General features: G+C 40.1%; 1 protein-coding gene across 8 annotated transcripts in view; it reads right to left on the reverse strand.

Moving 5' to 3' along the window:
• Nucleotides 1-684: 684 nt before the first annotated feature.
• The window catches only part of tcf12 (transcription factor 12), an 88,941-nt gene continuing 67,278 nt past the window's right edge, over nucleotides 685-22,347 (reverse strand). For 5 of the 8 annotated variants that reach the window (XM_084359448.1, XM_084359447.1, XM_084359449.1 and 2 more), the window contains 13 exons: nucleotides 20,278-20,377; nucleotides 19,364-19,503; nucleotides 18,774-18,915; nucleotides 18,511-18,581; nucleotides 14,839-14,983; nucleotides 11,474-11,547; nucleotides 9,223-9,294; nucleotides 8,537-8,728; nucleotides 6,178-6,292; nucleotides 5,734-5,896; nucleotides 4,778-5,022; nucleotides 4,278-4,431; nucleotides 685-3,529 (listed from right to left, as the gene is read on the reverse strand). In XM_084359448.1, coding sequence (XP_084215574.1) covers nucleotides 4,289-4,431; nucleotides 4,778-5,022; nucleotides 5,734-5,896; nucleotides 6,178-6,292; nucleotides 8,537-8,728; nucleotides 9,223-9,294; nucleotides 11,474-11,547; nucleotides 14,839-14,983; nucleotides 18,511-18,581; nucleotides 18,774-18,915; nucleotides 19,364-19,503; nucleotides 20,278-20,377 — 1,602 coding nt within the window. In that variant the 3' untranslated portion in view covers nucleotides 685-3,529; nucleotides 4,278-4,288. The remainder of the gene's footprint in view (nucleotides 3,530-4,277; nucleotides 4,432-4,777; nucleotides 5,023-5,733; nucleotides 5,897-6,177; nucleotides 6,293-8,536; nucleotides 8,729-9,222; nucleotides 9,295-11,473; nucleotides 11,548-14,838; nucleotides 14,984-18,510; nucleotides 18,582-18,773; nucleotides 18,916-19,363; nucleotides 19,504-20,277; nucleotides 20,378-22,347) is intronic. The other 3 variants (XM_084359451.1, XM_084359453.1, XM_084359452.1) reach the window with 3 other exon arrangements.

The raw sequence follows: 22,347 nt of genomic DNA on the forward strand, positions 1-22,347 counted from the left end.
CATAATTTGAATGCATTGCAAAATAATTTGCTATATATGTGCTATATATGCTGTTTTCCCTCATAAATGAGTGATGACTCACCAACTTTTTGTGTTTTCTATATATTTGTATCATAAATACTATGTTCAGCTGTATGTTTAACTCTGAAAACCCCAATTAAAAGAGTTGCAAACAAAAGTAACTAAAGAAGGAAATTCAATGTGAATTAAATCAATATACTGAATGATAAAATATATGTTCTAAATATTAGTTTTATTTCCGTGTGAGCGGAGAGGCTTTTATACAGGACTTTTATCTAGCATGTATTAAAGGTACAATATGTTAAAATTTTTAGTTTAAAACATTCAAAACTTATCAACAGAGTATGAAGAAATAACAGTTTGATGTTTTGACATCTATGTATTGTTGCAGAGATGTCTGCTGAAGTTAGCATGCTAACCAGCTAGCGGTATAAACACCAACACTCCCCTGGTGCTCTGAGCTCCCCGCCTTGGCAGAGTCAGCTAATATGACTACGGCTGATCTAACTAGGCGACCGCAGCAGTTAGCAGTTACTCTGATGATATACTGCCCCCTGTCTATTTGGAGTTTGAGTTAGACAGGTGGTCGATTATTACATGTTGCCCCTTTAATCCCACATTAATCTAAATGCAAAAAAAAGCAGGAGCACAGCACATGTACAGTACGCTGCTATCACACTTTATTAAAAATAGAAACATATATTCATAGCACTTTTCATACAGACTACAATGGTCCACTGGTATTATTTTCAAAAATGAGTTACATACTATAAAACACTCATTTGGCCTAAATCCACTGTAGAAATGTCTTCGAAACATAAAACAAAAAACAATAAGGACCTCTACATTAAGTCCCATGTTTCTGAGCTCATCTTACTTCATCCTTCCTGTGGTGTTTGTTTTTTTATAAAATAAAACTTTATGGAGAGGAGAAAATGTAAATATGGTGAAGAAACAGAAACAGAAACAAATGTGTTTGCTCGGTGAGAGAAATAAATGCACATACAATTGAGTTTAAAAAAAGATGGCACATTTATTGCAACATAAATGTTATATACATTGTGTTTTTCTGTTGAAAAAGACAGAAAATTCAAATTCCCGTTGCCGCAGTTTTTTGTCTTTTTTTGATGTGCATCGACATTACCTTTTCATTTGACACAAGAACAAATCTTTTACCAATCAACAATGAAGACTGAAGGATACGATGGAGGTCGCACTTTTAGGAATCTGGAGCTCGTACGAAGCGTTTTTAAGTCCTAAACTATGAGCAACAATTCAGCTATAGTTCTTGAGATGCCATTTGTAAATTTCCTGTCATAATGGACAGGTTACTGTAAATAACCGTACATTTTACTATCTAATATAGTAAAATAAAGTAAGAAACTTTTTACTCAAAACTTTTGTTTTCAAAAATCTAGAAAGAGTAATATTTAGAATTCAAGAAATATTCTTACAGTATTATTGTATAAAAGACTAACTACAGTGAAAAATAAGCCAAATGTTTTTTTTTTTCCTTTTGATTTTCTTTTTTCTCATATATTATACAAGGGAAAGCATCTGGGAATACAGCAAAGTCTAACTTGGCAAACAGAGGAGCAAAGAAATATAGGAAGAACAGGAAATAAAAAAAATGAAGGAAGGAGAGCAGGAAGTGGCGTACATTATACCCTCAATCAAAGTCTGCCGACATGAACATAAGCTCATGAATACTGAAATGAACAACAAGGCCACATTCAGTCAGAGAATACACAAAAAACTGTGTAGGTTTTTTTTTCTTTCCCACTAAAACAAAGTTGTTAAATCATAAATTTTTAATGTAAACTCTTAGTGTGGCATCTTTTATTCTAATTTAAGTCCCTTTTTTATACAGAATAGTCATTCTGAATGTGGCAGCCTTGTTTAAGGTGTAGATAATGACAGAAGACAATATACAAAGAAATAAATGGAATATAAAGCAAGTCTTAAGACCAAAGACTTAATAAAAGGAGAAACGTAAAGCATGCACACTGACAGGGGAAAACAAAATAAAGCCATGAGCAATGTCTTGAAACATAAAAGAAAATCCTGTTAACCGTTTTTGTTCATTATTGTGCTACAGTTCTATTATATTCGACAAAATCCATGAAATATCCAGTCTGTCTTCTTGTACTGAGTTTATCACGGCTTGGATAATAAAAAATAAAAATAACTTAAAGCTCCTCTCCACTTGACATTGTAATTGCTGGAAGCCTAAAGAAATGACTTGTTACAACACAAATAAGCGTAACTAAGATTTACTCAGAATAACTGCGTTTGAAATGTAATGTCTTCAGATATAAACAGAAAGTAAATCAAGCGACGTGTTCATCAGGCCAGGAGAAAGCATGGTCGTCGTTTTGTTTGCTTTTACTTCATTAAGCGATCTCTGATTAGCTGGTGGCGTGAAAATGACAAAAAAACAAACAAAAAAGCCACCTCTGTGCTGATGTTAGGAGGCTAAACAAAGACAAGGATCTGCAAAAAATATGTTGCTGCTTTGCTAACGTTTAACACTATATGGCAAAGGAAACAGACAGGCAATGAAATCCCCTTTTCCTTTAGTTAAGACACTAAAATATGCAGGGAATGCTAAGGTTTGCAAATCGTTTGCTCTCTGTATTTTCACTGCACACTACCGAGGAAAAAAAACTAAACGTGAGCTTTCAGTAAACCTAGAGTTTGCCATTCATCAGTCACATTTGTAGACATTATCGTTGATGCTAATGTAATCGGGCTCTAATCTACACAGAAACAAACATAGGTAGTTTTGGTTACACATGTGGCCAGTGGCAGAACGAATAAAATATAAATATAAATAATATATCCTCTTTTTTTAAAACATGGGGCGCTTACGTCTTCTTTTCTAAGAGCTAATGATAATTTTCCGTTGGGTATAAATATCACTCTAAACTGGCCAATAAATTAATCTTCTCAGTGCCAAAATAGTTACCCCCCAGCTTGAACTCGCCAAACCTTCACCGGGGTGGAGTGCTCAGTTTTTAATGGCAAACTATAGATCAAGTGAAAAGCCGCATACTTCTCTTTGAATTTACTGAACTTTCCCTTTAGACATACACTTTATAGCTCAATACCATAATAAATAGAAAAAAAAAGAAACAGACAAACAAAAACAATTGCTGTTACAATGCATTCGTCAATTCAGTTTAGGCACAAGGCAATTTCCACATACGGTTGGAGGAGATTGCGAAGTCTCTGATTGTTCAGAAGCAACACACTTCTTGCAGACAGTGATATGTGCTGAAGATTTTTTTTTCTTTGTGGGGAGAAATTTTGCAGATGGAAACTGGTCACAGGGAGCTGGACGCGTGGCTCTTCTTCAATCTTAGGATTGGATTGTGTTAGTCTCGTGGTTTCGCTTCAAGTGGTCTGTCTCCTCCAATTGGTGTCACAAACCGTGAGTCCTGTCTGTCACTGCTGGGAAGCAAGGTCACCGACTCAAACGGGGCAGTATGATTGGGATCTCTTTGATCTGGGGAGAGAAAGGGAGGAACGCACTGATCAGAGGTGTAGATCAATAAAGGCACAAAACAAAGTCTGTTTATGCTTCATATTTTAGGTTCAAGATTTTAACAGATGGTTGATTTGAAAGTGCCACTGTTTCACATATTCCATCAAAATTCTCCTCGTTCCAGTCCGGTGAGTAGAGCTGAAACAATGAGTCAATTCATCCATCAGTCGATAAATATGAATTGAACAGCAACACACTCAAGTCATTTATCATCATTTATCAATTTGGCTTTTAGTTTTGGGAATCTCTGGTGCATCACTGTTATTATTGTATTGTATTATGATCCACCAGTTTTGGTATTTATATGTTTGTCTGTTTTTCTCTAATTTGTTGTTATTACTTTTGTTGCTTGTTTCAACTAATTGTTATTGTTCACAGGGACCTTGACCTTTCGCCACAGAAATCTAATCAGTTCATCTTTGAGTCCAAGTGAACATTTTCACCAAATTTGAGGAAATATCCTCAAAGCGTTCTTGAGATATCACATTCACAAGAATGGGATGGACAAACCGAAAACATAATGCCCATCGGCAGTCCACAATTACATCAAATTCAAAAGGTTAAGAAGAGAGCCATTGCATAAAAAAAAGAAGATACTGACTTCACTGAGATCCTAAATTGATCAATTAATCAATTATTTGAGACAACATTTGTCAGATTAATCAATATCAAAAACAATGGTGGGAGCAGAAAGTAGCGGTGAGAGTACCTGTCTGCTGCTCAGAGGTGGCCCATGGGGTTGGATGCGTCAGTCAGGCCTGGATGGACCCCTGTGTGGGCCTGCTGGGCGTCACCGGAGCCGCCAGACACCTTTTCCTCCTCCCTTCTCTTAAGGCAGGCTGCTTTGGGGTTCAGATTCCGCTCTGCAGGTTCAGAGAGATTTATTTGACTAAAAATAGAGAGAGCATTTGATCTGTTTATTTCCTATTAATCATACCAGATCATGAGTGCAAAAAGTGATATGAAGATCCAGCATTGCAGTGAATGAATGAAGCAGTAAGAGACATTATCATGATACAATGTTTGACTGCCTCAGCAATCAGGAATGTCCTCAGCTAGCGTTTGACCATTACTGACTTGTACAGCTTTTCGGCAGTTTCTCTAATGCTGTTTAGATATTTTGCCGCCTTAAGACATTAAGCTGTAGATTGTAGCATTAGGATGTAGCATTGACATTTGAGTTATTGCAACAATTAGCTGGACACTGACCTCTGACTTGCTGCTCCAGGTTAAGTATGACGGCCACAGCCTGATGGAGGATGAGCAGTTTAGTTTGGGGCTTCTCGCTCTTCAGGTGCAGCTGGCACATGCGACCCAGCTCCTTGAAGGCCTCATTGATGTCTCGCACCCTTAGGCGCTCACGGGCGTTGTTAGCCATCCTCCTCTCACGCTCACGCTCGGCCTTCTGCTCCGGATTCAGGTCCTCGTCTTCAGTGATACTGTGGGAGAAAGAACTGTTTAGATGTTAAAGCACACAATTAATAAACAAAATGACTTTGACTGAATGTACAATATCCTTCTATAGAATTTGTGCCTGTAAGACTGAGACAACAGCATCGAGATGACAGACATGCAACAAAGGTCCATGGTCGGACCCACAGGCCACCAGGGTGCTCCAGTCAAACGAAATTAAAACTAATTATCATTGAAACAGTGTCATGGTTGCATGCAGGCACAGTTGATAATTAGCAACCAATCTATAATAATGTGAACTCATTACGTTACAGGGCCAAGTGGCAAATTACATTATCAAGTACTACAGTATTACACTGTGAAAAACATTGAGAACATTGATTGTGTCAACTTCATTAACCAAAATTGATGACATGCATTAATGTTGGTGACAGATAATCAATATAACAGAACACAGATGATTTACTTTTTGACCTGGGGCTAAATGTAATTCAGTTTCAACTGTGCACTTTTCTTTTAATTAATTACAATTAATAACAAGAACCGGGAGGATAGTACCTGTTTAGATCAACTTATCTAACTGCACTTATTCACTGCTACACTGACATCTGTCACAAATACATCACACTGATGTAAAATGTATTCTACTATCTTAACCTCTCTTTGTGCCAGCTGCAGTGTTACATCTTTTTATTCTAAACATCAGTTAATTTCTAAATTATTTCACTATCGGTGTATCCACATGTCCTTACCTCGTGCGTGTGCCGGCTCTAGGGGTCCTCAGATTTTTGTCGCCCTCATCATCCGACCTGTCATCATTGGAGAGGTTGTCTTGCATCTCATCCTTCTCCTGTTTCTCCACCTTCAGCTCCAGGGTGGCAGGCAACTGGCCTGCCAGGACTGAACTAAGACCAGCTGCGAACAATGTAAATGTAAAAGTAAGACATGATACATAAACCGAGCCATGAATATCATGTTGTGGCAGCCATGTAATGAGTTAAAGTGCGGGTCCATCCTCGGTTTTTCCAGGTTTTTAAAATGGACACTCCCATTCAGCCGTTAGACCAGTATTTAAATTTTCAGATTTGAATACATAAAGAACACAACTGAGAAGCTACAGAATGATATAAAAACCTCAAAAACACAAAGAATATTGGACACACACTTCAATAAGACTGAGGGGGAGTGCAACAGACCTCTGAATGCCTCCACTTGGTGGCTGAGTTCTGTGCTGGAAGTGGAGCCGGCGCTGGGCAGGCCTCCGTGGCTGTTGTTCAGGCTGGCAGCATCGTCAGCGTGGGCACCACCCTGCTGCAACACAGACAGGAAGGACATGTCAAGAAGGGAAGCAGAAATTCTCTGGAAATAATGCATAATACAATACAGGGTCTAATAAGTCATTCGAGTGTGTCATTCCCAACACAGAGGGGTGCGCTGGTGGTTTGCTTTTCAGTTGTTTGTTGTTTGTAGGATGCATTAGCAAGGGTGAAAAACACAAAATAAAACCACCTGCGTAACAACCCAAACAAAAAAAAGACCTATTTACGATGCATTACGAAAACCTCTTTATTTGTTTGTGTCACATTGTGCTGCTCACTGTTGAGACATTCTCAGGCTCGGCTCGCCGTAACCACAACTAAGACCACGTCTGTTTCTCACGTCTAAAATGAGACAAATCCTTGTGTTCTGTTTCGAGTGATGTCAAGCTGGATCCGCTCCACAGTCTGACCATTTTCTCCGCATTTAGTGCACATTCATAACATAAAAATGATCGGCTCCCACCGTCCCTCCTCCCTGAGGTTTACCACATGTTCCTGAGCTTTCTGATTCACCCTCTGAGAGGCAGGGAGAGGCGGGGAGATCTTCACTGAGGGTGGTGGGTATTCCCCCCTTTTCTTATGGAATGTGATCCCCAGTCACTGTTGGCCTCTGTTAACCCCGCCAGCCCGAGACCCTCCCTTTCCTCGGTGCTACGCTAATCTTTGCTGTGCTCTCAACAGGTGTCCAAACAACTCTTTGTCTGGAGGAGGAGGAGGGAAGCCGGGGCTCTGGCAAGAAAAGAACGCTGCCATTTTCATGGCTGGGCCTGATTACCATACAGCTGAGGACCTCTATTTGGGTGGAGGCCGCGGGTTCAGACACACGTTTCCAACGATTCAGATTTCCTGGGTTGTTAAAAAGAAGTGATGAAAAGGGATGGGAGGGGGTAGAGGGCGGGGTGTTAGCCGGAGTAAAAAGCCTGCGGCTGTGCTGTGCCGAGGCTGGTGAGCTCTGTCTGAGGGGACCTCTTCCCACACAGGAAGTGCTGTGTGAGTGCAGACACAGTATGTTCTATCTCACAGTCGCAGTCGGTCAACATCACTGCCACAACACAGCTCTCTGTAACAAATACATCAAACTGAGCTCTTCTGACAACCACAAAAAAACTCTTGTTAGAGGACAAAACGAAATCCAACAACTTCAGCGTCAGAGTGAAAACACACAGTGACAGAAAACACAGAGCCAAACAACAAACTAGAAACTTTATGTGTATATAAAATAGATTAATGTGGCAAAGGAGAGCTGAGACCACAGACCAGAGAGGGACATTTTTTATTTATTTTTTTAACTAATTTCCAACATTTAACTGTTTAAGCAATTAATGGATAATGAAAATAGCTATTAGTTGCAGCCCTAGACTGTACAAATATGCTGTTTCTGAATTCTGATATGGTTTTGCATTCATAATCAATTAAGAAAAAGTATAAATAATGAATTTAATCATTTTTGTGTCATTGTCAAATGCATGTCTCTACTTGTGGTAGATAACAGTAGATAACAGTTATTTTCATGTCATTGAAGGATGTACATTTCAGAGAACCAGGGCTGTACTGTACTTTAGTGTACAGTATTAACATATTGTTGAATGTGTTTTTGTTTAGTGCTGAACTTTTTCTTCCATCATTTGCATCAGGTATATTTACAGATAAGTAATCTGAACTTCTTGGAACTAATTCAGCATCGTTTCGTTGTTTTTTTCTGTGTGCAACCCAAATTATTTCCAAACGCCTCCAGATTACAGTTGGACGAGGCGCCTCGGTATAATTTCCACTGCAGATGTTTTCAAATCTCTTGGCTCTGTAAAATGAAATAACTCAGAAGGAGGATGGGTAAACACATCATTATCTATAACGAGACCTGCATTCCCTTTGTCTCTCAAAAGGTTTACACTTTAACTCTAAAAGGAGTGCAACACAAAAACACGTCCTACACCAAAGCACAACTTCACTCCACTACGCCTGTTTTTCTCATTTGTCCTTCGCCCTTGTGTATACAGCCACTCTCAAGAGGAGGCTGAGCCTTAGGCCAGCCATGACACTTATGGAAAATATGTCAGGATAAATTCAAGTGTTCATGTGTGGAAAATGTTTTTACACATGGCAGCGGACTTGTTTAGAACAGGTGGCTGAATATTCTTGTGATGGAAAATAACATAGGAATGCACCAAAAAAATATGTTTTGACTTTATGCAATATCCTGAATACGTGTAAATCTGAAAACTTGAAGTTCTCATACCATCGCTGCTGTCCGACTTGGAACCAATGCAGAGGCAGGGAAGTTTGCTCCAATGGCTGCTATTGGCCCATTTTGTGCCTGTCCCAGCAGACTGTGTATGTCGCTGGGCAGACTGGCGGTGGAGCCCACTGCATGGTTCCTCAGAACAAGGATTGCATCATCCAGTCTGTCCAGACGATCCTCCATTCGAGACTGGGAGGACCAGAGGGATTGAAGAGTGGTGGGTTAGGGAGAGGGAGAAGAGAGGAAAAGAGGGACAGGGCAGCTTAGTATAAGCACATTAGGACAAAAAATGAAAACAATGATTGCGTGGTGTGGACTTGAAAGGAAACAAAAAAACATCTGAAACATATGATAAAGAAGGCAATTCAAATGCACGATCAATTGAACCGTTTCAGCTTGAGTTGTAAAAGTCAACAAATTCCTTCATTTGTGGTCAAACTGAAGAATTGTCAGGTGTATAGCAGCTGCTTGGAGCGCTTCAACAATTAGAATTTAACATTTGTACCTAAGCTGATTACTGCAAGCTGGAACAGATAAAAAATAAAACGCAACATGACAACATGGCAACGCAGGCAATACGAATGAAACTGCATTTCACTGTGAGGAACGTGGACTGCAGAAACCAAAAATGAGCAAAGACGTATGGAACACGTAAAGAGTAAAAGGCTCCATCTGAAGAGTACCTCGCAGACATCCTTTAAGAAAGACATGGCATCCTGGAGATGCTCATGTAACTGCTGATGAACTCTGTTTTTCTGGCAAAGTCAAATAAGAATAAGACAGGATTATAAAGAAAGATCAGTATCTGTAAATACTTGCAACACCCTGTGGATAGAGATTGTTTTGGTAAAGACACACAGACAAGAAGTGCAGGATTTAGAAGGAAGCGCACAGCTGCTGACCATTCACTTTGAAAGGATGAAAATGTTGGTTGTTTGCACATTTAAGAACTCCTTCTACAGTACTGGTCTGTTTTTCCTTTTCTTTAGATTTGCAGGAGGTGTTACACAAAGTTCACATCATCCACATCATATTTCATACAATGCAGGAAGGTTTATTTATACTGGTGGTTCCCAAGTCTTGTGTTTTGCTGTTTCTCTGTTGGAATAAATGTCATTGCTGCCTTCTCCTTTGTCTGATATCACCCTTGAGTATAAATATTACTGTGTATTGTATTCATTATGCAGCTGTGCCTTTTGCTATACCTAAATGCAACCCGTCACTTTACCCAAATGTTTTTTGGATTATCACGGCCTATTTTACAGAAATGAAAACAAGTGAGTCTTGGCCTGATATAAACTACGGTCTGTGGCTCACTGACCAAAGTCACTTGCAAGATTAGTCATTTTGAATGTAATGTAATCGTCAGCTCGCATGTTTAGATAGTTGTTAATCACTGTTCTCCAGAACTAATGGGGTTTTCCAACATCACATGTATTTTCTGACTCAACTACCAGGGAACTGTGATCCACGATTTTATTTCAACACACTCTCAAACAAAACATGACCATTTGTCAACCTCTAAACTCTTCTTCACTGCCTGCCAGTGGAATATTTCATTCATTAAAAACAAGTATGGAGTTCCTGGGCTTAAATAATTTTTACGGATCAATGTTTTCTGTTAAGATCAGGAAAATATGTTGTGATTTTTGATTTTGTGAGCATTTTGAAAGTGCCCTCTATTCCAACAGCTTGCCAGAAAGACATGTTTGTTCCCTACTACTATTAATAAAAGAAGATATTCGCACATCCAGCTAACTCAGATGTGGGTGCATTGGAAAGTGTCTTGAAAAAAGAAGATCCTGCTCACTGCTCTCCTCAGGTTCAAACATAAAATTCAATCTACCAATGTTATTTGCCACAGTCAAAAGTCAATGAAACCAGTTTTGACGACTGTAACAAGTAAAATTAAATATATAAAAAAATTAAACAACATACTGTAGTGCTGCATTTTTGTTTTACATCATCAATCAAATTCACATTACATTTATCAGCAGCTAATTTCAGGTTATCTGATATCATTCACTTTCATTGTTAGCTTCACTTGTGTGCTCTTGCTAATCTTTAGCGGCCATGAAGAGACAAAACAATGCTGTGGGAGGAAACATCTATGAGGTGATCTTCAATATCGTCCTCACATGCAGCTGGCTGGTTGAATGGACCTACATGATAAGACTGCAGCTGGAGCGACTATGTTCCACATGTGGAGCAATTTTAAACGATAAATGTTTTCATTTATTGATTTAATTTCTAGCCTATACAGGTTTCAAGATGTTTGGCAAGCCAGAGAGTAATAAGCTTTTTACTGTGACAAGGACATCTGTGAGTTCATAACTTAAATGTACAATAATACCAAGAGAAAATGCTTTTAAAAACATGTTTAAATACATATTTTTTTCACCCTTGTTTTGTCTATATGTTTTGGAGGTTTTTATGATTGTGCGCACACTGATTTGTATTATATGTCTAATGCTAAATCTAAATTTAAATTTAAATATAATGCTACATTTATATTTATCATGAAAAGATGTTTGTACTTCAGTTATAATAATTGCTCTATAATTCAATATTTTGACCTGCATGACACCTTCATGATTGAAATGCATGACATATGCATCAGGTAGTAGGCTGGGTGAAAGCTGATCTGAAGCTCCGGTCGCATGGCAGCGAAGGAATCCTGAGAAGTGGTTCAGCAAACAGCTGCCACCCCCACACCAGCCCCTTAACTAAACCCACCCCCCAACTGTCATCCCCGTCCTGGCCCACGGAGTAGAGGACAGATGGCAAGCCCCAAGGGACAGGTATTGTTCGGTTTGGTTATTCCTCTACCCCCACCATCAACAGCAAATTATTTGTCAGACAAGAATCTCCCTGTAATGTTGGCTCAGTGCTTGTTGGGTAACTTATCTTAAGTGAGGCGGACAGGGAGCTTACCAGTGAGTGAAGGGAGTTCTCATAATTTGGAGAGGAGGGAGTCTGTCCACCAGCACGGGGCCACTGGTTAGTACCTGATGAGATGGAGAGAGATGAAGCGGAGGTCAGCGATGATTCAGTTTCCTGTGTCCTGCTCCGCTGGGTACTCAAACATAAAGGCTAACTGACAGACACAATAACACGCAGTCATAACACACTGACATCCTGATTTTCTGGTTTCTTGTTGTTCCATTTGGGATATTTTTAACTTTTAGGGCTCAACCGCATCACTTCCTGTTGGCTGGACTGCATCCTGACACATGAGCCAGCAGAGGGTTTGTCTAAAGCCCACTTCCACCCTAAAATATAGGCGGCGTCTGCACATCAATAATGATAAATATGAGGGTGGCAAGTCTTCTTTCCCGGAGACTTTTAAGTCTCTAAAAACACATCAGAGTGATCAAAAATGCAACGAACAGTGTTTTGGCACATGGCCTTCATCAGAGGTTTTGATGAAGGAAATATGTGAAGCATCTGTTTTCAATCAAGTTCATACTCTCTCTACATTTGCTGTCTCTACTCTTTGTCTTTTGTCAGTGAAACACCTTTCTGACTGGTGAATGCAGTTTATTTGATCACATCTGGTACTATTGTACATTTTCTTCTTTTCTTCCCAAATGAAAAATCATGCAATCTAAATTTGGCGAAACTGAAGACACTCTGCACAAGAGATTAGCGTTTACCTTTGGCCGGAGGAAGTTCACAGTGGATTTTTACATTTATTCGAGCCAACAAAGTTCATCTACAGGCAAGTACAGGAAAGCAAATCAAGCTGATTTGATCTGGTGTAAATTAGTGCAAAGGAAAAAAAGGAATCCACATCTGCTCATCACATTTCCAGTTCAAGCACAACATTTTCTTCCTTTCTCTTTTTCTGGAGCACGATTCATCCAATTAACCTGCCTGCCATGTGCAACAGGAGGCGATGCGTTATACAATCAAATAACCATAATGGACTTTGACAATAATGAACCTTTCCAGGTTATTTACAGGATAGGATGTCTTTCCAGCTCAGGGCTCCCAGTGCTCTTCTGGTGTCTATTATGACGGAAGGGTGCCAAACCCAGCCTACGTCCTGGTGAATGGAGTCCACACTGGAGCTCACTCTACAGTTGGAGACTTTGTTTTGGTTATTTGAAATGTCTCATTAAACTTCTGTGGTCTTCTATACTCGAGTTTTCATGTCTCTTTACACTCACAGCCGTGGAAAAAAATCAGACTTTAATTAACAGACTATTAAAAGTGACTTTGGATGAGGAAATGAAAAAGGCTCTGTTGTGCCTCAGCTTCCTCCCAGGTGAGTGAGACAGGAACTCTACACAGTCTCTGCTGGCTGGCGGCGAATGAAAAATTAGCCTGGGGCTCTAGTCCCCACGTGCACCAGAGAGGGCTAATTGAACAAACCGTTCTTGAGTAATGTTGCTGTATATCGGTGTAATCCCAATGATGAATGGATCTTCAACAGCGAGCCAAATTTTGTGCCAATTTCAAAGTATCGCTCTTTTTCTAACCCCAGAAGCGTAATAAGGGTGAATAATTAGTGAAACGACATCCATTTCCTACAATCCCAGATGTTTCACAGCTTGTTTTTACTGCTTATATGAATCCCATTAATATGTTTTCAATCTTTAAAGCTTAAAACAAGTTGGTTTCTGAACATGTGATTTACTCGACTATAAATTACATTGTAATTCTGCCAGGTGTGGCGTGCTGTACTGCAAATAGGTCAATAGGGGGGATCTCCCTATGTGAGGCTGTCATAATCCTCATCATCAGCTGAGTCACAGCTACCCTCCTTCGCCCACTGGCAGATAAACGAGGCCTTTTGCAGCCTTGTCTGCGTGTGTGTGTGTTGGGGGGAACAGCTGTCCATGGGGCAGGGCAACAGCTGAGGATGAGGGGGGCATACGTAGAGACAGCTGTCGCCGCTCCATTACCACACATGACACAACTACCCGCTAAAACAACACACTGGGCTTTCCCTTACTGCCCACCCTCATTCGCTTTCCATGACTCTCTCTCGCCTCTGTCAACACGTGTGATAACCTATATTCTTCTGATTCACTTTTCACTGTAACTTAGAAAACCCAGTGTATTACAGAGGATTGGATGCCTTTGTTGCACAATATAAATACAATTCAGAGGGAGGCTTGTTTGTCCATCCTTTAAAAGAAAAAAAAAAGAAAAATCCAGCCAACATGAAAACACAAACGGCCAAGCACTTGTTTGGAAAAAAAAAGGATTATATAACAACAAATCTACCCCCTAAAATTGTGTCTTATTAGAAAGTAGGGCGAGTGCCATGAGCCACTATTATAAGCCATAAAAAACTTGGATAACTGTTCTACAAAAACATAAAAAGCTTTTCAAAAATGTTTTTCAAGACCCACTTCAAACATTTTCATTAGAAGAGTTTCAAATCCGAAAAGCCACAGTCTTTTTCCTTCACACTGTCATTCCAGGGCCTTGTCATTAAAATGTCATCTCCGTCACTTAAAAAATATCAAGTCTCAGTCAAAATCTATCCTGAAAGGACGTCAGCTTGATCTAAATTTATGAACATGAATAAAGACCCTCCTAAAAAGCTGAGAGCCAAACTGGTGTGTGATGTCACTGGGAGTCAATGTGGAAGCAGCTCTGTTGGAAAATGAAGCCAATGTTGTAGACGCTAGACCAGCAAGTTATGTTCAGTTTTACAGAGCAGGCATATTGTTAGGGTCAGAATTAACTTGATTTAATGCACTTTATACGCTCATGGACTGCAGATAGAAAAAAGCTAGTAGCTAAATCTGAAACAAAGCATCTCTTCTCTTTGCTTGAGATTAATGTTTGTTGTACGTGGTAATTGTTTCGGACCATTTCAAATTCTTGTCATAGCTGTTTCCAAGACTGTGCAGTCTTAACCCAGACTAAACTGAGCTTTCCTTTAGAATGGATTAATGTAAAAATGGCATTAAGAGCCCTGGCATAGATAAAGTATGGAGAACACGGAGAGAAAGATTAGAGCTCCTTCCCGACTAAAAAGGGTATTAAATTAAGTTTTTTAGAGAAACTCCACACTACTCTCTCTGCTTAGGCTTTAATTAATCCATATAATGCACTACAAGAAAAGGTAATTTGATTAATTAAAGTCATATTCATGAAAGCCTCTTAATTAGCTTGGTTATTCCAGGTCAAGGCCTATTTTCAACACAATCTGACATGTGTCTGTCACGGGCTCTTTATAAAGCAGTTTCAGTGAAGTCCGTGTTCTATTCTACAGCTAATGTCTGGTGTCGGGGTAGAGGAAGTGCGTATGAGATTATTATCCAATGTTGGTGCTCTACCTGGTCTTCCAGACGGGGTGCCGGCAGCAGTCACCACGGTACCTGCTGAGGCAGCGCCTGCTGTGGCTGTCAGAGGTGAAGGAGAACCCACTGGTGTCGACGGGTTGGATGGAAAACTACTGCTATTGTGGTCCGGTGAGTAAATCTGAGGAAAGGAAGAGGGAAAATAAAGAATTATCATTAATGCACCATCAGCAGCGCTCAATAAAAATAAAATTTACACCACTGGTCGCTGTTTCTTCATATTTTCTACAGCTGTTACCATGTTCAAGCCAAACATGTATCATCAATTATAGTGATTTTACTGCCAGGGATGTCATAAAACTGCTCAGTGGATACATATGAGCTGTTAGTCATCTGTGCTCAGAGCACGGCTTTAACAAAATGAACCATAAATGAGTTTCACTTTGATGACGTGCTGTTCAGTTTCTATAGTTTGTCCAATTGTACTTACAAAAAGAGAAAGAATACCTTGGATAATTTCATCTTAATTCTACCTTTATATTTCCCTTGCTCTCTCTATATCAATCTATGCATTAACCCGACAACATATCAACTCATCTCTACTCTCTCTCCACCTTTTATCAATTCTGGTTGTTGTTTATAAGAGCCCAACCGATATATGGTTAGCTGATGTTGTTGGCCGATATTGGCCAACATACGTATATCGATGCCAGGATATATGTTGTCTGATATACGTATAATGCATGAAAAGATTGCAAAAATTGTGTGTATATCTGCTGATATCAGCATTGGCATTGGTCCCAAAAATCGAATAACGGTCACGTAGACTGCACAGATACATCACAAATACACTCATTTATGTGTTGTGTAGTGCGTCATAGCAAAATGATCACATTCACAGAACAGGAAAAATATTAATATATCCTAAAATGGACATATCTTAATGATTGTATAAGCGGGCATAAGTGTAACAGGTTGAATTAGGGCCATGGTCTGAAGATGACCTGAGGCTCCAATTAAAATACAACGAGACTAAAAAGTGAGAGTTTTCTGTTTCTTAAATAAAATGACTCATATCCTAATAAATCACTTGTAAAACTTTACCAGGGGAAAGGTTTGTTTTTGCCTGTACGAGTGACTCCAGTTATTATTCCTCTGTGGCTTCAAAAAGTGCAGACGCCCAACCTGGAAACCCCGTTAAGCCAACAACAGTAAATCTCAGGGGCTGTATTTCAGCCTGCACCAGATTTAATATTGTGAACCATATATCAGAGTCAAGTATGATTCAACTGCTGTTTATTTTTGCACGTTTCCAAACTCTTTGAAGATGACAACTAGGGCGAACACCTTGGTTTTCTGCGTTGAGTTTGCTTTTAGCTTTATTTCGACAATAGCAGACAATTCACAGCAGCTATATTGTATCCATGCATCCTCTGCTGGGTTACACTGAGGTCACTGAGTTTTAGGATGACATGTCAATCACAAGGGAACGAGGAGATTACCTCTTCAGAACTTCCACTGGGATTTCATTTGTCTAAACAAATGCTGGATTAAAGCACAAACACATACCGGATTTTTTTTCTCTCTCTGTAATAAGAGGATATTGTGCCATAATGGAACATGTCTCGGAGAACGCAGGGTATTACTGCTGGATCCTGACTAATTAGCAGAGAAAAAAACAGCAGATCCACAGAGAATTCTCCTCCAAGTCGAGATCAAATTGAGCTTGCCGGAAACCATTTGACTTCTGTAGGGATGATAGAACGCACTCATTATTAATAATCTCCTTATTCAATCTTGATCTCTGGGCTTTAGTTTTTCAATCAACTTGGAGTATCAGGATAGAGGTTTCACTGAAGTGTGTCACAGAGCGTGGAGGAGGAGGGATTGACCGTTGTCTATTGAGGGAGGAATGGATTTTATGTTTTTTTTAGCATTTTCACTCTCAGATACACAATTCTGTCAAAAACTAAGGAGGATTAATAATGTGATCATCACTGTGTTAGAAACCAACAAGACTCGAGACTCTATTTCCAAACATCTCTCAGTTTCTCAAAAGCAAAGGCTGTTTATAACCGTGACTTCTGACCCGACAATATATGACTTTCTATTCTTTTCACTTACTGGCAACTAATGCTGCTTTCAAAGTGAAACACGGCTCATTTTACTGGAATAAATGAAGCTCCGCCTCATCATCAGTTACGCTCCCGCAGGCGGCATGGGGCCAATAAGCACGGCCAATTTAAAAGGGCGGAGAACAAAAGCTCTACAAAGGGCGGCCCGTGGAGTTGAGCCACAGCAGTTATAAACTCCCCTGTGCCCCTTGCTCCATCCACCCACCCCCACCCCAGTCCAACCGTGTCCATTTCACTGCAGCTTTGTCATGCTAATAGAATTGAGTCTGCAAATATAAAGGACTTAATTTGTTATTACCATCCCTAAACTCTCATATTTTGTCTTTACGCTGGAAGAAAATATTCCCCCTGAACCTACAGCTGGTGCTCTAGTGTGTGAAATTAAAATTTAACAAAATTTAAATACCAATATGTCTATGTTTAACATTATCTAAGGAGATTTTGGTTAAAATATAAGTTTCAAACTTAAAAAAATCTAAAGCAGCTTGTAATAGATCAGAATCCTAATAAAATGTCCAATCTGGTGTTTGGAAATACAGAAATACAATCCCCCAGTTTGAGGACCTGTGAATGGGCCACTTAGATGAAATTAGGTTCAAGGTTATGTTCAATTCAAGACATTGTCACTTTGTTCAGTTCAAGGAGTTACTCCCTCTTAATAGTGTATGTCTTCATCACATGAGGTTCAAGGTTAAATCTTAAACCAGTCGATGGGTCCTCAAATACCCGTCTTAGGTGAAAATCCAAGACCTTGTGAAGCTGAGTCTTGTACCCAGGTTGGACAAGGTGATCCTCCCAGCCTTATTACAGTATGTTATTAAACACATTTTCTCTTTGATGAAGACTGAATCTCACTAACCAAAAGTTTATTCATCAGTGGATATGTAAAAAACTGTGAGACATTTTACTCTCCATTACGAAACTCTGTGAGCTGCAGCACATTTAACACTTACTATGATATATTACAGGATGTCACAGATATCCAGGGCCGGTTGTAATCCACTGGCTTTAGGAGTATTTTCAATGTACAATTCTCTTTCTTGAATACTCTTAGTTTAAGCCCACAATTATCCTGGCTTAGGCCAAAAAACAACTACAAACATGTCCTCTGGGCTTTTTTAATCAGCTGTCGGTATAGCACTTAATTCCCTGCATGATTACTGAGGTCACCTTCTTTAGAGACAGAAACGAACCATTATTTTATTTTGCAATGAAATCAAAAAAGATTTTAGTTAGCCTTAAGTCTTACACCTAGAGAAGAGGTCACACTTGAAAGGATATGTAGAGACTTCTGTGTACGTTTACATGAATATTCTGGTTATGATCAGGTTTTTGGAGTATTCTGGTTCTGTGTTCTGCATGTAAACACCATATCCTATCTTGAAATCTTGCTAGCTGGAGTTTTCCAGTAAAAACTAGGATATTGTGGCGGGGATATGAACAACCAGGTTTGTCCATTGTTTCGTGTGTATATAACAAACTGTGTTTTTAAATCCAAATCCTTACCTCACTTTCCTCAGGACTGCATGATAAATAAATAGAAGTCGTAATTAAATGTGGGGCTCTAACTCACCGATGCTAAAGCCTTGCCCAGTGCATCCCCAGTCTGTGAGCTTCCAGTGGCGTTCCCCCGATTTGCAGCAGCTAAGAAAACACAGAGGGAGGCTTTGTAACAGCAAACTCAGACAAATGAAGCGTGGTCACGGTGCACAATGCAGCTGTCTGACTGCCTGACTCACTACTTTTTACAGAATGGATGTTTAGCAATGATTACATCAGGGGGCACTGAATTAGTCATTCTGAGCAGGTAACTGAACTGTTAACACGAGAACGTACCCATGACCCCGTCGCCTGCGCTGGCGGAGGGGGTGTGCGCCGTGGTGACGAATGGTGAAGTGCTGGTGTTGCTTCGGTGGAAGCTGGACATGGGAGGAAGACTGGCGTTGATGTCTGGAGAGACTGAGTGTGCAGGGTAATTCTGGAAGATGAAAAACAGAAAAGCTCTATTTTCAGTCTGCGTGAGAAAGAAGGAGCTGATTTATTCTCTGAATTCTATATTCTTCTTTGACGTCTCCCAGACTGCGGTGAAGCAAAAGTTACTGTGGGGGGGGGAAGAGAGATAAAGAGAGGGCAGGCAGCATCTGCAGGCTCCCTGTGATGCCCGGCCAGCTGAAGGCAGCCAGGCAGGCGGACAAGACCAGATCAAACACTGACACAAAGAGGGTCAGCAATGTCTTCACTGATTATAATCAGACAACAACTTATGACACCCACTCCATGTGCTGAGCGGGTGGAGGGCTGACAAAGACTTTAGGTGCTGCATCTGCTTCAGAATACACGTTATATCTCTTACGTAAGTGTCAAGCAAGTAAGAGTTACTAACAATCATTTATCAGCTATTTATAAGCTGAGGTATCACTTCTTACCAAACGGTCGTGTGAGTGCAGGCTGCTGTAGTTTCCTGACTGCGGCATGTGAGATGAAGATCCTCCGAGCATCCCACCATAGCCGGGCTGACTGATCCCGTTGGACGAGTTCCAAGGGTCAGAAGAACTGTGGGTACCGTCTAAAGAAAAAAAAGGAATCATTTATGCTTATTATCGTATACAACATGCACTGAGACGGTACCAGACGGCCGCTAACCTCTAACCCTATTAAAACTTGGGGTCATCTAAGGAACGCTTCTTGTTTTTTTGCTCTCGCGACTGAAACATGATCCTTGTCCTGAGCATAGCTGAGATAACACAAAGCTAAAACCAACAAAGAAGTCTGTATTTCTGTCTAGGTCTGGGAATAAATCACAATTAAATAAATACTGAACAATATCACTTATATTAAAATATACTTCTGGCTTTATTCAGGTCATCATGATAACTGCCAGAAATGCCAAAATGATGATTATTTAAAAAAAGCACATTACTGAAGTTCATCTTGTCAATAATTCACAGATAACATCAGAAAACAATAGAATATAAAAAATATAATATAAAAGCCTGTTGTGTAAGAATAACTAAATATATAAGATTTTCAAAGTTACAAAATGCAGCACAGAATACAGAAACAGCAAAATATAAAGCATACATATATATATATATTATTATATATATTAAAACAATGGGTAAACAATGGATAAAAAACAATTTTGAGAAGTTGTTCAAGATGGACAGAGTCTTAACGGCAAAGCACAGTCATACTTGGATTTGCGGTTGGATCGGGGTATAAATAAGAGACCTTGGTCAGAAGAGGGCATTAAGAATACAACATGATGTTAAACTCTGTTAAACTGCTGCACTGGTTGTTTCCCTGCAGTGTAAACATGTGAACTCGCTTCTGAACTTACCAAAGAAAGTGCTTGCAAACATACTGCTGGAGGGTTTAGGAGAAGAGTAAGACGGTGAATCTCTGTTGAAGTCTTCTGTGTTGGGAGATGGTGCGTACACCTGCAGCGAGAGCATAAACGTCATTAGTAAGAGGCATTGTGGAGTCTATCCAGCTGATGATGAACCCTATGAAAACTGTCAGTAAGTAAACACTTTCAACGTGAATGCAAAGTACAATCATGCTTAAGAATGTATGTACATAAAAGTATTTGATCTCACGCACACACAAGTAAAAACACATGTCTCGTAGATATGGCCCTAAAGCCACAAATGCACACACACTTTAATGACTAGCAAGCAATCAAGCTCATGAGGAGAGGAGTGGATTATCAGGGGTATTTGCATTTCAGATCAACTCAACCTCTAATGGAAGTATAATGACACCCGCTTACATGCATAGACTAAATGCCTGGCAAATTACAGCATTCCCAGAGAGGCAGAAATCAAATGAGTGGTACAAAAACAGCTTGCTTTGCTTTCTTTACATGTGTACCTGCAAGCTGGTGGTGGTGGCAGTGAAAGGAGAGGTACAATGGGCATGCTGTTGTACAGCTGTGTGTGTGTGCCAAGCTAGGGCGGGAGGATCAAAGAGACTAGAGGCCAAAAACCAGTGATGTGGTCTCTGACTTCATCCACTCCAGATGAAGGGAGGGAGGAAGACGAGGGAGGGAAGAAGGGAGAGAAGGTTTGAGCAAATTCTCCCTCCCACAGACGGGGCTGGATGACCCCACCATCGTGTAACACTAATCAGAGCCAGACCTGCCAGCTAGATTCCACCTGCACATTTTCAACCTGTGTGCCGTACTCTGTCAGATAAATCCCTCTTTTAACAGCCACACATCACATGAAGATTAGCTTCTAATGTCTGCTGATGAAGGTTGTTTTAAGTTGTTTTATGACACAGCGCTGGTGGGAAATATTCCATGCAACCAAAGTATGCAAATTAAATCGCCCACGTGAACATAGTATCGACACAGCGAGACTCAGGGCTCCTTTGCTGAGTGAGCTGGACTCCAGCGTGTTGTTGTCTGGGTGTGTAATTAAAGTGCTCTCGGAGGGGTGGGGCTCTCATGGGTCCTCTGGCTTACACATGTGACCGGGGTTGATAGTAGTTCCATGGAGATCTCAGGTTAGCCCCGGCCTTTTGTCTTTTGCCGACGTTCAATGGGCAGCATATGGCAGTGGATAATGCTAATTGTCCTTTTTACCCTGGGCTAACCAGTCAAAGCATTAATAAACCATCCCAAACACTGGGTGACTCATTCCGCCAGCCTATGGAAGAGAGGGCCCGCCTGGGTTTCCTTTTACAAGGCTATTAATTAAAAGCCGTCACTCACACGGATCAGCACACCAACACAGATCTACACCAGTTGTTTGAGCATCAGCGGGAACCTTTTATTAAAAAATAAATTCCCATCTGTACCATATATTTCACCAGTGTTCACATATCCTAAACTGAGTCTCACTGGCATAAAAATATCAATAAAATAAACTGTAAAAGTCAAAGCTAAAGTTTATTTGCCAAGCTATTATTTACCGTTTTTATTTATGCTCTGAAATGTATGTCCTTTCCCCTCAGCGATGACTTGGCAGCTATTTATATGATTAACTATTATTTACAGCAAGGCATACAATGAGGTCATAATTTTACCTCCTGATAAGTGAATAATAAGCTGTGAGGACTTATGATTGAAGGGAGTGATGCAGAAACAATTGGAGGTGTTGCTGAACACCCTGCTTCAGATAGAAGATACTGTATTTGAGTTATAGGTTGTAGGTTCTGTGACTTTCAACAGCAACTCATGTTAGAAGTGAATATATCTTGCACACCTCGCCTCCAAGCCTGTGGCACCTGCCTTTGAACTTCATGCCACACCGATTAAAATATCAAATATTAAAAGACAAACTGTCAACTTACACTAAGAATGTAACATAATAACAGGCATGGAGGGGGAAAATAAATAAATAAAACTAAGGAAAAAAACGGGCTAATAGCCAAGAAGCTCAAAGAAAAGAGTTCAAACGCACTC

Source organism: Pagrus pagrus (assembly GCF_965226575.1).
Source record: "Pagrus pagrus genome assembly, chromosome: 1".
Lineage (NCBI taxonomy): Eukaryota > Metazoa > Chordata > Actinopteri > Spariformes > Sparidae > Pagrus > Pagrus pagrus.